We start from the raw sequence: 16035 nt of genomic DNA, 5'->3' as shown, positions 1-16035 counted from the left end.
AATGTGATGATGACGTTTGTAAAGCAATGTGTTTTTAAATAGATTTCTTTCAAAACTATTCAGTCTTCTCTTAAACCTCTTATCCTCAATGTCTTGGGTTAAGATATTAATATGAAGACACTCAGTTTAGCACAGTAAATTAGAAAACAGACAGTTTCTTTTCTGTTTACTTGACAGATTCTCTCATTCTGAGGAAGTTGTTTGTCATTCTGAACATGAAGGGCAGCAGGCAGCTTCTTCTGAGGGAGGGAAAAAAGAGCTGATTTATGTAACGATGCTGACTCTGGAGTACTTATCAGCTGTAATATACTGATAAAGTACCACAGCTCTTATCAGGGTAAAGGTTTATTGTCTCCATTTTCAATGTTATACTGTTTCAGTTTATTGTTTCCTTTTCTCTTCTTTACTCTTTACTCTTTCCCTCTTCTCTCTCTCTCCCCTTCCATCCCTACCTCCTTGCTCCCTGCTTCCTTAATTCCTGTTTAGCCCAGCTCTTAACGACCTTTGGAACCAGCTCACTGTTCAGGTGATCAACATTGTTTAATCTCTTCATTCGAACATCAGATTTTTACTTTATTTGGCACCATATTTTCATCTCCTCTGCCAAATGAATCATTAAACACCCGGAGTGATGTTTGTCCAGCAGGCGACTGACAGACATTGGAGAGATCATAGTTTTTGTTTAGGTTATTCACCTGCTGATCATTGTGCACACTTTCAAATTGCTGTGATTATCTGTTGAGATGTTGGTCATACTGCCTGTCTTGCATGGATGACAACTGGTCACTGAAATGTCATGTTTTGGTTGAGTCAGTGAGATGGTCCATATCAGTTAACTCTTCTCCTCTTCTTAAAAGATTTGGATCAAATAAAATAAATCTAAATTATTATCTATTTCTAAACTGCTCACCAAATCTGATGACTTTTGAATCTATACTTTCCTCTTTAACTGACTACTGGACTTTCTGACCAAGGGACTCCAGTCTGTGAGGTCAGAAAACCACACTTCTTCGACCCTGATTCTGAACACAAGTCCCACAGGGCCTCTACAGCAACAATGATGAGACAGGACGAGGCAGCCTGGTCCTCATTAAGCATTTAAGGCATTTCTCATTTTCCAGAAAAGGTGAGATGAGCCTGAATGCTGATGGCTGCAGGCAAAATCCCATCTGCATCAGTGGAGCAAAGGTGGAGCAGGTTTGCACCAGTAAGAGAATTTCATAGAAATCTATCCAATCCAATCTATCTAGACATTTCACTTAAACCACAAATTTCATAGCAAACCATCAAAAAGTTGTTGATCTGTTTCAGTCTGGACCACAACTGCATAAACAAAGTGGATGTAACCACATTGATGTCATCCATTGGTTTGTGGACTACTGTTTTGAAGCCTTGAGTTTGGCTTTTTGGACGTCACCATGTTGTTTTTTGGGTACCAGAAGTGGCCATATTTGCAAAAGATAGTGGTGCTGGGGAGGGTTACACATCACTAAACCTGACAGGTTGCAGTGATAGTGACTTGTCAATCCAAAGTTAGCCACACCCTAAAGCAAACCCTGCTTCATCATCTATTTTACTCTAAATTTCCCCCTAATGTACAAATTAAACATCATGCTGTATTGAAGAAGACTTGAAACTAGCAGTTGAGACCATAAACCCATTAGAAAAGTGTTCACTGAGGTAATAAATCAGGTGAGAAGTAGGTACATTTATTCATTATATGTAATTAGACTTCTCTTTTCAACCAGTGGAGAAAGAATGCAGGTTTAAGGCACTTCTGCATTGGCTTCACTTTTCAGACCAGGAGGTTCACACCAAAGAAGCAAATAACATTGTCACATTGGGACATACAGTTTTCTCATGCTGGCTGAAACTGATCACTAGAGCTCCTTACCTGCCTCCCTGGCTGAGAGCTAAGTCTTCGGAGCTGCCTACAATCAGTCCTAACTAAAAGCAGGGTGTCTCAGAGCTGTTAATCACACAATACTGTGGAGCAAGATATGATATGTTTTTTCATTAACATAAACACACACACTGTAGTTTAACCTTCAGCTGCAGCGTGAACCGAGCCAGAGAAACTAACAGAAAGAACATGAAGGGAAGTTGTGCAATGAAAGGTGGACGGGCAGTAGCATCAAAGCTGAGGGCTTATCAGCTGTGTGTGTGTTCTTGCGTAGTGGACTACACAGCTGCAAGAGATGACATCACGGAGGGTCCGGTCGAACACTCACCCACAACTGGACGTCAGCAGTGATGCTGACGGGTTCAGGGCAATGATTGGTCTCAGCTGATAGGGAATTCCAGGTGTTATAGTGGGTTAACTAGGAAAATTGAGCAGTAAGGAAAGAAGGGATGAAGGAAAGGGTTTGTAACATCACTTGAATGATCCCTGAATGATCCATTTTAGCCCAAAATTTTTTCATAACCTCATTCATCATTCCATCTCCATTTTAAGAAACACAAGTGACTCTTGCAACTATTTCATCTCCTTTGCAAAGTGAGCCATAAAAGAATAAAAAAATGTAAATAGTGTTTGTCCAGCGGGCCGACTGCCTTCTTTGTGGCAAGACAGAGAGCCAGCTAGATAGTAGAGAGACAGGTAGCCTAAATAGTAGAGAGAAACAGACAGATAGATAGTAGAGTGAGTGGTTTATGAACTCTGTGTGGGACTTTACTCTGAGGTGAGAGCTGACGTAGAAACTTGGCAGGAAAATGAAAGTGTGTAATGCAGTTTCAAGTTGTTGAGCAATCAGAATCTGATCAATAAGTGGCTCAGATACATCTGACATGTGGGATGCCAGGTGATATAACACAATGACTGCTTTATCCCTCCCAAAAGCCTTTACCTCTTTATCTATCACCCTTCTTCCCTTCCTTGAATCCTTCATTTCAGACCTCTTATGTTCAAAAATTTCTTTTATTTTTCTGAATAGAAAAGATCCATCTTTAATGTTATTAGTGACACCACTGATTTTCCTTCTATGACAAGTCAATGTGTCTGCTGAGAAAAAGGACTGTGGCTGATAAAAACAGAAGTAGAATGAATTAAAGTCTGGAGTAAGAGTTTTTAAGTGCCATGAACATCACACTCCGCAAACTTCAGTCTATCTGCAGTTCCAGGATATGAGCCCTGACCAATTTAAACACCAATATAGACTATATCCGAAGTGGGAGCCCAACATGGACACCATCATCAAGAAGGCCCAGCAGAGGATGAACTTTCTGCCAGCTCAGGAAGCTCAACCTGCCTGAGGAGCTGCTGATCCACTTTTACACAACTATCATCCACTCTGTCCTCTGCACCTCCATCACTGTCTTGTTTGGATCTGCCACTAAAAAGGACAAGGACAGACTACAGTGGAGAGTCAGGACTGCAGAAAAGATCATCGGTGCCGTCCAGCTTCCCCCCTCTGGTAGGCGCTACAGAGCACTGTACACCAAAACCCACAGACTCAGGAACAGTTTCTTCCCACAAGCCATCACTCTGATGAACAGCTGACCTCTGACTCACATTGTCAGGAACCATTCCTGTGCAATAACCCAGTAAATCTGTCTCTAATCAGCTGTTCATACTGTTCATATTGTCGTTTTGTATATTGTATATACCGTATACCAAATCCATCTACCTCAAGTACTTAACAGCTGCACATAATACTTATTTATTCCAGCATCCTTTGCACTAAGCTCCATCACACTGTGTACATGTGTGTTTGTATGCATGTATGTGCACCTGTATATCACATCCACATGATAATAACAATAACAATAATGGTAATAATAATTTACTCCTGCATCCTTTGCAATCTTCTCATTGCACTGTTGCACCATTGTCTCAATCTGTCTCTTTTGTTTTGTTTATAGTGTATATATGTGTTCTCTATACTGTAGCAGGTTTTTGATTTTATTACTGTATTATTGTGTTATTGCATTTTTGTATGAGTAAGCACATCGTGAGCATTGTACAATCCAGAGTCAAATTCTTCATATGTGTACACATACCTGGCAATAAAGCTGATTCTGAATCTAAGTGAAGAGTGCCACCTGCTGGATGCTGACTGACATAAGAAGTACAGGTTGTTCATCAGTGGTGGTGGAGAAAGGGTCCTGATCATTTACTTAAGTAAAAGTAATAACACCACACTGTAAGAAATACTCCATTCTAAGTTAAAGTCCTGCATTGAAAATGGTGGTTAAGTAAAAGTATGTAAATATAATCATGAAAATCAAAAAGTACTCAATGAAAAAAAATGCCCCTGTGACTGTATATTATATATATATAATATATATTGTATATTAACAAATTTATTTTTTAGTTTGTAAAAATTCTGAGAATAGTGAGAAATACTGTCACAATTACCCAGACCCCAAAGTGACACCTTCACAAAGCTTGTTTTGATTATTTTTCAAATAAAAATAATTAAAAGGAAACATACGTGAAGCTGTTTATTATTACAGCTCTACTTTTTTAGTTATTTTCATATGTTTTGTATGCAACACTCTTCATTTGTACAGTAACGAGTAACTGCAGCTGTCAAATAAATGTGGTAAAATGATGAAATGATGAAATGATGAAAAAATAATGGGGTAAAAAGTACAATATTTCCCTGAATCGTATAAGTAGAAAGTTGTATGAGACCAAAATGCTCAAGTGAAGTACCTCAAATATGTACTTAAGTACACTACTTAAGATTAATGTACTTAGTTACATTCCAATACTAAAATTAAGTTACATTTACTTCGTTCTTTTTAAGGAAGATCAATTAAATTTTAGTGTATAAATGCATGAATATAAACATTTGTATGAGGGATTTTTTGCAAATTCAGTAGGAAAGTGAACCCACAGAATCCAATACACAAAAACTATTTCCAGTCTGATGTCTGATGTCCTGTCTGTCTGATGTATAAATGGGATGTGTACTAATTACATCTGGAGAGAGAAATGCCAGAGCTTTTGATTTCCTGTAAACTCATCATGCGAGTTCATAAATTTATAATTTTGGATGAAAGCAAAATTAAGTCACGTCACCCTTTCAGTACCAAAATGAAACACTGAGGACAAACAAATGAATAACCAGAGGAGACGCGGAGACATATTTATAAAACTTTTTTATTCATTTTTTAAATCGTAGTAGGCTAACTGAAATGTGTCCGATTCATACCATGTTCTGTGACAACAACGAACCATTGTCTTCTGTTTGTAACAAACAGAGAAGAAAAAAACAACATAACAAACCTTGCAACACGTAGACCATCCAATATAAATTTAAATAAACAGTTTTAATACACAAATAAGCAATTATTATCATTGAGAATAAGTAGGCCTCTATATAAGTATGTGAGCCATGCTGTGACAGATAACAGACTGGATTTTAAATGGGAACTCAACGTTTTTCTACATAAACAGACCAGGGTTCCTACATATTTTATCTGACATCTGGTCTTGACTGAATGTAAAGATTTCACAGATCTTCCAAAACCTGATCATTGTTTGTGTGTTATATTTTTCTGTACACAACCACAGCCTTTTATCATAGTTTTCTCAAAAGTGTAGACCAGCTGCATGTAGGAATCCTGACCAGAATAAACTGATCTATTGTACAAGTCCCACATTTAACATGCTTGCAGGATAAAACTTAACAACAAGTGGAAGAGTTCTACAATAGTCACCGCGGTGGACGAGCATCAGAACGCTGTCCTGTAAGATATGAATGATTTGTTGAATATGCACACTGCAACCAAAAGAGTGTTTACTTATATTTTCTTCATCATTGTCAGAGGAAAGGCGCCATGCTGCGCTGATTCAAAGAGCAGGGTGAGCAGTAAAGAACACAACGATGCAGAATGAGCAAAAACACAAAAGGGGAAAACAGTTTGTTTTACATTTTGCCTTCCTCCAGTCTGCTACAAGTACTAATGGTATAATTTCTTAATGAGTTATTCTTCTTCAAGATCTTCTTTCAAACAAGTACTCGTTAATGTTATTGTGTACCAAAAATACTTGTCTACAGGTGAAGGACAGTGTTACAGGATCTGCGAAAAGGAATTTGTAAAGTAAAGTGTTTGCCCAAAGATAATAAAAAATGAAAAAGTTCAAGTCAGGTGTAACACTTGTCTTGTTTTTCAGTGACAAGAGTCTCGTTTAGGATGATTCTTTCTTTGGAAATCTTTAATCTTCAGTCTTTAATGATGCTGTGGACAGAAAACTGGGCTGTAGTGTAGCTGAAAAACCATGTTTGTTCATTTCCCTGGCAGCCATGTTGGCTCCACTGTTGCATTCCATTAAATTATTAGGTCAAAGTTTCTTGTCACATTAAACTTAAGTTTAAAAAGTAAGATTGTATGATATGAAGTTCATGCTATGCTAAAAATACAACTTTAGCGGATATTCTAGATGTTAACGAAATTTCAGATTTTCCGACATCTCGGGAATGCAGCATGAGTAGGCTAACTAGTGAGCAAAATTTATATGTTGTAACATTCACCATCTATATACCCATTATTATGGAAGCACATATTTGCTAGGAAAAGGGGAAAAAATGATGAAAAGTAAGACTGATTTAAGTAAAAATACCTAAAATGACAAGACGTAGCATCATATTAAATATTTTTGAGGGACCACTCAGTAGGTGCCCTGGAGCTTTAAATGTATCACACAATCTTCTTCAGAGGATGGCGTTTGTAGTGGATGTTCACATTTACATTTTCTTCTGGGTGCATTAAGGACTTATCATCCTTGTTGACTTAAAGATTGAGACTAAAAGTTAATTCATTAAAAAATAAACTTTCAATTTCTGTGAACTGTTTTTGTCATTCCTCACATTTAATCAATTTTTTTCCTTTTCCTGCAGTGTATGTGCATCCAAACATCATGGCCGAATATTTTATAGATACTGCAATGCTTTCTGATAAGTGTCACAAGGCAACAGCATTGATGTAGCTGAGGGGTTCATTGCACTATAACGTGTCTTACAGGCAGACAGAAGTCTTTGTTGAACCCGGACGCCAGAAGGCACACATGTAGACGCTGGGCCGGGCGAGCAGAGGTCATGTTTAAGAATGTAGTGGGCAAATTGGTTTACCAGGACTTGATGTTTACATGCACAAAGAAGTATACTTGAACGTGTAAGTGCGTGAGCAAAATGTGCTTAAAAACGACCTCAGACCTGAATGAGGTGCACAAGACTATCTTAAAAATAAACTGTTCTCAAATGAAGAATGTAAAAATGTGGGGGATTCATCTTTTTCACCCCGTGACAAATCGCACCGTTTGCTCTTTAAACTGGAAAGGGCACTTAAAAGCTTAAGTACATTTTCTTGTATTTACACATCCTCCCAGAGATCTGCAGATTTTGTGTGTTAAGTAGTTTTACACTCTCAAAGTTGGTTTTACAAATGAAAAAAAGAAAAAAGTTGGATGGATTGAAGTAAAATGACCTTTTTTGTTCTCAAGTGAATAAACAACAATAATAACAACAACAACAAAAAAAACAACGTACATTTAGCACACTACGCTAAAATATGACTAATATTATCAAAAAGGCAAATAGTAGGTGTATTGCAACGCTCTCTGCGGCATCACTATCAAAAACATCTATCTTCATCATCCTCAATCATCATCCAATCATCATCATCATCTGAGACAGTAAGAAGGCGTGGCCTGGGATGATTGACAGCCCAAACTAACCGCTCACATTTTGCCCTTCTCAGCATAGGCAGGCACACTTGTACGACATAGCAACCACAATAAACAACGAACGTTTCAAAAGGAGAGCGAAAGACAGCCAGCCAATGCCAGCTAGGGCCAGTCTGAGAGGAGCTCTGTCATTGCACAGCAGGCATCTCTAGGGAACAGGAAGAACTCGGTCAGACAGGAAGAAGAAGGAAGGGGGAGGTAACTCTTGAGGCAATCCAGGTGTGTGTGTGTGTGTGTGTGTGTGTGTGTGTGTGTGATTGTTATTTTTGCTATCTTGTGTGGTCCACAATAAGAAAAAAAATGTATGTCGAGGAATGAAAGTGCACCTGTGTGTGTGGAAGGTCTAGTTCTTAATTTAGTTTGTTTAGTCTGCTCTGTGTGTGTGTGTGTGTGTGTTTAGTTTTTGTCTAGACAGCTGGAGGTCTTTCCCAGGGCAAGTCAGAGTACATTAACAGCTCTTTCTCTCTCTCTCTCTCTCTCTCTCTCTCTCACACACACACACACAAACTCTGGGAAAAGACATTGTCCGCTGACTTTACAAAAACACTCTGCTGTAACACTGGCTTAAAGCAGAGAGATATGTGTGACCACTTCAAACAGAAACTATTACTGGCTTGGACACATTTTAGCAGACAGTCCTGATTGCTTTCATTTGTGAATATATTAACTTCAACATAGGGGCATGTGATTATGTATCAAGAAAATCTATCCTGTGAACAGTGGTTCCCAGGATTTGAATTTTGAAAGAAAACACTAATTAGGTAGCTGGTTGACATTGGTTTAAATTGTCTGTCATAGCTTTCTGGAGCCACTACAAAAATTTATAGAAAACTGAAGGGTTGCAGAAAAGCAGAAGGTCAATGAAAGCTGGTGAATAACTACAACTGTGTTCACCTCTCTGCATGTAAACATACCAGTGTGAATGTGTGGGTAATGTGGTTATCAGCAGCGCTAGTAAAATGATTTCACCTGTGTGAGGAAATGTGTGATTTGAGCCTCAGAAGGAGTTTTTCCTCCTCTCCTCCTGTCTTTTTTTGTATTGTCAGCCAGCGCAGGTTTCCCTGAAGTAAAGATTGATCCTACATTGATCTCATTTTTTACTGTGACGCCCTGATCAAAGCCTGTCCAGCCTTTTCATACCCGCTGCAAACCCTCCATTGCAGGGAACCAAACCATTTCAAAAAGGAAACAGTCCAGGAAAGGGAAGCGAAGGGAAGGTCAATAGGACTTATAATCTCATTCTGAGGTCAAAGGTGATTCATACTTTGATTGATCCACTCATCACTTCTTTAGCTGCTTTGGGTCAAGTGTTAATTTCTTTATATGTTGTTTTTCTTAATATGTATTTAATTAAAATGACAGTGCAGCTCATGAACAAAGAAGAAAGAGAGACAGTAAACAAGACAAAGGGAAGGTGAACCGCAAATAAATTATTTTGATTATTTTTCACCTTTTTGTCTTTTTTGTATCGCAGAGAAACAGAAAATTTCCACTGTTCATCTGAGGAAGAGCCTGTTTTTCTAAATACCCCCCCAAAAAATGTAGAGGTTCATTGCTGTTTAGAATACACTCAGTCTAAGCATCTGTTTTCCTTTAAAAATCCCAGATGGTCGTTGCCACTTGCCACTCTGTTTTGAAGATACCGTATTTCCAGAATCCTCAAAGACTCCTCATAAAAATGATTTTGTCTGCTGCATAATAGAAAAGATTTTTAACTGTCACTTCTGGTTACCATCTTTGTTTGGATTAGGAAACAGAGTCGCAACATGGAAAACAAGTTAAAAATAATTTATTGTACAGCGGACTAAACATTTTTTTATCCAGATGGTTAGATGACTTTTTAAGAATTCTGGAAATAACTTCAAAACACTGGCACATGTTCTTAAAGGACCTTCTGGTCTTTTCCAAGATCACCAGGGATTTATCTTTCAGAAAACAGATGATTAGCTCCGAAACACCTGCGATTCATTTGAGAGGGAAAGAAAAGACATAGAATATGAGGATTATAAAATGATTTTTTTTGGCCATTTGACTCTCTCCTCTCCTCAGCTGACTCAGCTTCAGGAAATTTGGTTCAGTCCCTGTGGAGGGCGCTGTTGCATAAAGACTGGACCCTTAAGGGCACTAGCTTCATTTGGGCCAACCTGTGATACCCTCAATATAAATTCATAACAAAAGAGTGGAGGTCACACTGAACACTTTTCATACAAGCAGCAACTTAAAAGACAAAAATACAAACATCTACATATTCTAATATTCTACTTGAGGACACTAGTTTTTCCTTTATTTCTACACTCATTAAAAGATGACAAAAGACGAGTTGCTATTAACACTCGTGTCACTTTTCAACACTTCAACGTGTCTAGTTTGCAACAACCCATCTTGTGCTGCATTCATCGCACAAAGAGTTCTGCTCCAAAACAGAAATATCCACTATGGTTTAAAAAAAAAAAAAAAAAAAAACTTTTAAAAGGACACAAGTTCATTTGTTTTTTGGTAAGTTTTGTCAATTTTAGATTGTTTTTTATTTAGCCAATATTCTTAAACTGCTGCTTGTGTAAAAACTATTGAACATTTCATAAACTAAAAGGGATTTGTCTAAGAAGGGTTTTGTATAAAAATACATGTATATTTCTCAAATTTTGGTACTGATACTGAAACTCTAAATTTAAAACGATACCCAGCCCTAGTCATGACATTTACAGATCATATAGAATTCAGAACGATAAATCAACGAGTCCACGTAGTGCGGTTTTGATTTGTTTTCCACTTGAAGAATATTTAAAGTTTTGGAGCACATCTCTTTGCATCTTTTAAAAGTGTGGCCCTAAAGGGTGGGGAATCTAACCTAGAATATAAAAGGATTCTACCGTAGTTTTTAAGTTTTTTTTCGTGTGGCGGTGAGCCAAGGCCGGCGCTGGCTGACAGACGATTGTTGTCTCTTTCCTGGTGCAGTAAAGTGCTCAGAGATGCCTGCAGAGAGAGGGATGATTGCCAGAGGGGGGCTGTGTGTGTGTGTGTGTGTGTGTGTGTGTGTATATGTGTGTTGGGAAGTGAGAAGAAACGCAATTTTAAAAGAAATTTGCTGTGTGTGACCACAAATGTTGCTCTACCATCTGCATGTGTTGGCGTGTGAGGCCAAAGCAGTGCACAGTCAGTGTGTCCCTTATTCAGGGCCTGTAGGGCGACCTGGTTTCCTGCCTGAGTAGTGCTCTACAAAGGGGATGTTAGGTGTCACTGGATCTGCATTGTTTCTCTCTCTCTCTCTCTCTCTGACATTCAAATAAAATAACACACAGCAGGAAAGAAAACTCTGTTACATCCTACTCTACTTCACTCTACTCTACTGTTACATTACACATTGTCTTGATTAGTTCAGACATTTGTTCAATGCGACAAAGTCTGATTAACGTGAGCAAACTCGTATGTGCTTGGCTTGTTTGGTCGAGGTAAGGACTGCCAGCTTTGGGATTGGCTAATGATTCGGCCAATAGGATGAGAGAGTGAGAGAGCACTACAAGCAGAGTTTCTGATTGGGCCTACAGGTTGAATGCTGACTTGTGGTTGGCTTACAGGACTCAGACATTTGCATAAACAAGGGATTTATAATTTTTTATCAATGGTACAATAATGGTTGATCCGAGTCCATTGAACAAAAGTCAGAATCTCCCCTTGATGTGTTATCGGGATACTGGATGCTGTGCACTGAGCTGGCCCGACCCTCTGGTAAGTCCCTGTGGTTTCAGGTCTCTCTCGTTATACCTATGCCTCAATAGACAGAGCTCCTTCACAACAAAAAGTCTCTCTCACATGTTCCATCTGCGCATCCTAAAACATAGTGCAATTCTTTTCAGCAATTATATAAATAACTCTAAATTCGTGCTTTTTAAGTTCGCTCTCGGTTTGCATACATGTGTGTATATATACTCAATATGTAATGTATATACATGCCAACATGTATGTAGCAAAATGTTCAATGTGAAAGTTGGCACCCCAACAGATTACTGATGTTTGTTTCTTTTTCTAAAACTAGACAACATATAAAAACAGAAAAAAAAAACATTTTTACTCAAACAAATCTATCAAGTTTAGAAAAATATCCCTACTTTCTGTTTTCTCTCTTGTCAATCATATTGCAGATTTTTTTTCTTTTTCTGTGGTGAACAGTCAAAAACTTTGTGCAAACCTTCCTTAGAAAAAATAAAGTTAAAAAGGCTAAAACTAAACTAGACTGAAAAAAGGATTTTAGCAACAACTCCTGCACCGGTTGGTCGATATAAGGCAGAACGTTTAGCTCGAGGACTAGCACTGTGCTACAAGTGGTAAGCTAGATAACACTAACTATACTTGGATCTTTCTGGAAATATCCTAATGTGCTAACAGGTCCCAGTGAAACAGCTAAAGCCTCGTGCAGGAGTCACTACCAACGCTGGATTGTGCAGTCTTGAACGTGAAACAGAACTAAATGGAGTTGAAGCAGCGAGGGGGATTATCACTAGAAAACAAAACCTGGAAGAACCAAGAAGATTGCAACATTTCGCCATTTGCCTGGATAGAATTTCTTCTGCAAGTGCGAAAAAGACAAACAAAGACATAAAAAGTTCTATAGAAACAAACAGAACATGTAAATATTTATAATGAATGGAGACTAGTTAGATCAGTCTAGAGGAGGGGTGATCTGGAGGGAAGAAGGAGGCTTCTGTCTCCATCCTTCCCTTTCCACCTTCAGCCCTTCTTCTCTGACATCATCATCGGTTCATCTGAAGTGCTCCTCAAACAGGAAGTAAGAAGCTGTGGAGCAGGAAGTACCAGATTTTCTCCTGCAAATGTGCAGGTGTTCTTACCTAACGAGAAGCCAGCGTATGCTGCTTCCCAGTCCCGGCGCAATCCATGAAGTGGGGAAACTGAAACTGACCAAATGCCAGCAACAATTACAACCAACATGAACCAGCACTTAAACCTTTCAGAGTGGATTTTACCATTGACCAGTTTGTTCATCATTTTTACTGACCATTTCCCAAGTGGCGAGCAGATATAATCCTGGTTTTCCTGCAGGCTAATAATAATGAATCAGTACTGTCACACCTGTTGGGGCTTCTGGGATTTCTCCTTCGAATTCCTCGCATTCCTGTTGTCCACACTTCCTTGCTGCTGAGATGGAGGTCGGAGCAAACCGTGTATAAACGAGGACGGGGGTGTTTGTGAGGACGATACAGTCCGATGGTTGTGGCCGGGGGTCAAGGATGTCGGGTGGTAGTAGTGCCCAATCACCTCACTGTATGCTGGTGGAGCTCCTTCTACTCGAGAGCCCTGCTTCTGCTGCCGGGACAAGGACTCCTGGGCTTCTAGCACACTGAGGCCTGGATGGACACTCGGAGGAGGGGCCTGCAGACTGGGAGCAGAACAAGGGTCATAAATAAGACTGCAGAACAACAGGAACAAATCCAGCAAAAAACCTGTGAGGGTTACAAAGTCTGTACAACACTAATAGCCCATTTCCATTTCTATCACATGAATTTTCCCAGTAGCATTTTAGGAACGTTGGAACCATACTTGTGTTTTGACCAAAGGAATTCCTCAGCCATTATTCCTAGCCTCCGAAAAAATCCCTGCTCTGGGGGTAGTACTTTCTAATGGCCCTAGAACTATTGAGGTGGACGTTGTAGTTGCTGATTGACTTGCGGCTGGCAACTTCGTTTACACCATAAGCAAGAACTGATTTCAACTAGAATCTAAATCAGGATGAGGAACAGACATTTCCTGTCATGTTTACTGACTTTAAGAATAAGGTTATATGTAGTTCAGCCTCCCAATGATTGTATAAGGAGTGAGATAAAGACATAGTGTGTACAAACACAAGAAAACGTGAGTAAAGGAATAATTGTACGGGAAGGAAGATGCTGATTGAGAGAGATAGCATTCTTTGATATTTGATTCAATACAGTTTCGTACTAAAGCAGAAAATGTATCATTTAGAACATCCATCAGAGAAACAACATAAAATAAAAATAACAACACGATGACAATCCCAACCATCACCAACATTAAATAAAAAAAATAAGCCTAATCACAATTTTTCAGAAGCCACATATCATTGTAGATGTACCTTTCAGTCATGGTAGGTGGTAGCCGATTCAACTTGTCAGCAAAATGCAACTTAAACACTAGTCTGATTATCTTGAATGTTGTTTGAGTGTTCATTGTGTGTAAGGAAAGCACTGAATGGTTTAGGACCAACACACATTTCTAATCTCCTGTTACATTATGAACCATCCAGACCTCTCAGGTCGTCTGGGACAGGTCTGCTTTCTGTCCCCAGTGTAATAACTTACACTCCATTGTAACTTTTATTGTCCTGTTTTATCCTGTTTTTATTTTCTATTTATCTGTTTTCAAATTTTTATTTCATTGTCTTTTTTTATGTTTCCCTATGTTGCTTTTATGTTTTATGTAAAGGACTTTGAATTGCCTTGTTGTTGAAATGTGCTATACAAATAAACTTGCCTAGGAAATTATCAACATGAGAACAAGGAAGTAATTTCAAACACAACAATTGACTGACAGTTTGTATATTGTTACCTAGCCTGCAAACAGGAGCTGGACGGGTCGAGGGGGTGGGAGTCAAACACTGTTCGGTTGGGCGGTGCTCTGACCGACTCGCGGTTCAGCTCCATCTGTTGCTCCGGGTCTCGAAGCTGCAGGGTGCAGGGGCCCTGGTATGGCGGTGGCTCCTCCCCGTCTGAGAGACAGATAGTGGGGGGAAGATCGATGAGGCTCTGGGGCAGATAGGGATATGTCGGCTGGAAGCGACTCGGGGCATATGTGTGCTGGAAGCGCTGGGACTGGAGAGGGGGCTGGGACTGGGCGTGCTGAGGCTCCCGCTGTAGGTAGGACGAGGGGACCCCTCTGTCTGGAGGACGTGGGTTATACACCTGGTGCTGGGGTGAAGAATGACATTGAATTACTGCTGTGTCATCCTAAATAACAATAAACAGAGCTGTTAGTTCTTGTTTAATTTTGCTGACTTCTGTTTAAATTAACCTGCCGCGACTAAATGTTACTTCTTGGTTAAAGAAGAACTCACCTCATTCAAACCACTGTTTGTCCCGGTGCCCTCAGAAGACCACAGACCGCCCTCCTGAGAAAGAGAGAGAGAGTTTATCTATTGAGTAGTTTCAATTTGATTTAAACCTATTCAAAAAATGCAACACATCTTCAGTTCTACTGACATATCTGTCATCCATTTTTTGTGCTATGTCAAATAATACCTTTTTGTATTATTGTATTTCATGTCAATAAAGATGATTTAAATAAAACTGACAAAAGAGAAACAGAGAGTTGTAATATTATGCTGTTAAGTGTATAATATACACTACTGTTGATGCTTATTATAGAACTTAGTATTTCATTGCATCTTTTTGTTTTTATGTTGAATTATGACAGAAAACACATAACCAGACAATTTAAACTTCTTTCAAATACATTTTTACTTTGTGAAGTAAAACATATATTTTACAGGACTCATTTGTTTATATCTATGTCTTTCCAGCTGTTAGGGAAGCTGTAGCAATACAGTCGGACAAATTTCCACTTTTCTTTCCAGCTGTCTGTAGCTCTTATGTTTATGTTGCATGTTGCACTATGGGACAACTGAGTGCGTCAAAACCACATTTTGAAATCAAGCAGCTTTAGCGTGATATTGAAACTTTTAAGCCCGGTTCTTTGTGTTATTTTTTCAGAGTGAAAAATTACATAGAAAAATGTGTTTGTTGTTTGTTTGATTCCGTTTTTGTGCACTAGAGGGCTCCGCTGGTGTACAACAAACACCCACTGCTTTAGAACTTTTTTAAATGTCTCCATATTTTCATAAGGTATTGTCATTATGTGTCAGTGAATCTGCCAATGAAGCCTGCAGTCATCTTGGTAATACTGGAGAAATATGTATAACATTTCTCAAAATTTCACTCTATTCAATCTATTTTTTGTTTAATTCTTGTTCTTGTGCAAATCAACACACGCAGTTCTTAACTAACATTGTGTGGAAGAAACGTTTCCAACTTTTGTGCAAGTTTTTTGTTCTCTGGTGACAGTTTTCCTGTCTGCCTGTCTGACTGTATGTGTGGCAGTATGTCTGTCTGCTAATCCAAATTAACTAGGACAATGACTCCCCTGAGCTTATCAGGAGCACTCTGTGTGTGTGTGTGTGTGTGTGTGTGTGTGTGTGTGTGTGTGTGTGTGTGTGTGTGTGCGTGCGTGCACAAGTGTGCACAAGGGTGCTTCATCCTTTACTCATATCTAACTTGTAGAATAAAGCTACACACACACACACACACACACACACA

The 16035-nt window shown here is 39.0% G+C and overlaps 1 protein-coding gene across 2 annotated transcripts in view; it reads right to left on the bottom strand.

Moving 5' to 3' along the window:
• Positions 1–5089: 5089 nt before the first annotated feature.
• The window catches only part of pmepa1 (prostate transmembrane protein, androgen induced 1), a 41847-nt gene continuing 30901 nt past the window's right edge, over positions 5090–16035 (bottom strand). For both annotated transcript variants that reach the window (XM_038696951.1, XM_038696952.1), the window contains exons 3-5: positions 14778–14831; positions 14273–14631; positions 5090–13085 (exon numbers count right to left, since the gene is read on the bottom strand). In XM_038696951.1, coding sequence (XP_038552879.1) covers positions 12773–13085; positions 14273–14631; positions 14778–14831 — 726 coding nt within the window. In that variant the 3' untranslated portion in view covers positions 5090–12772. The remainder of the gene's footprint in view (positions 13086–14272; positions 14632–14777; positions 14832–16035) is intronic.

The sequence above is a fragment of the Micropterus salmoides genome, unplaced genomic scaffold, assembly GCF_014851395.1.
Source record: "Micropterus salmoides isolate LMB-PRFRI ecotype aquatic unplaced genomic scaffold, ASM1485139v1 Ms_hic_scaffold_4, whole genome shotgun sequence".
In the NCBI taxonomy this organism is placed as follows: domain Eukaryota; kingdom Metazoa; phylum Chordata; class Actinopteri; order Centrarchiformes; family Centrarchidae; genus Micropterus; species Micropterus salmoides.
Note: the sequence above shows the minus strand (reverse complement) of the source record. Positions and strands in the feature narration are given on the sequence as shown.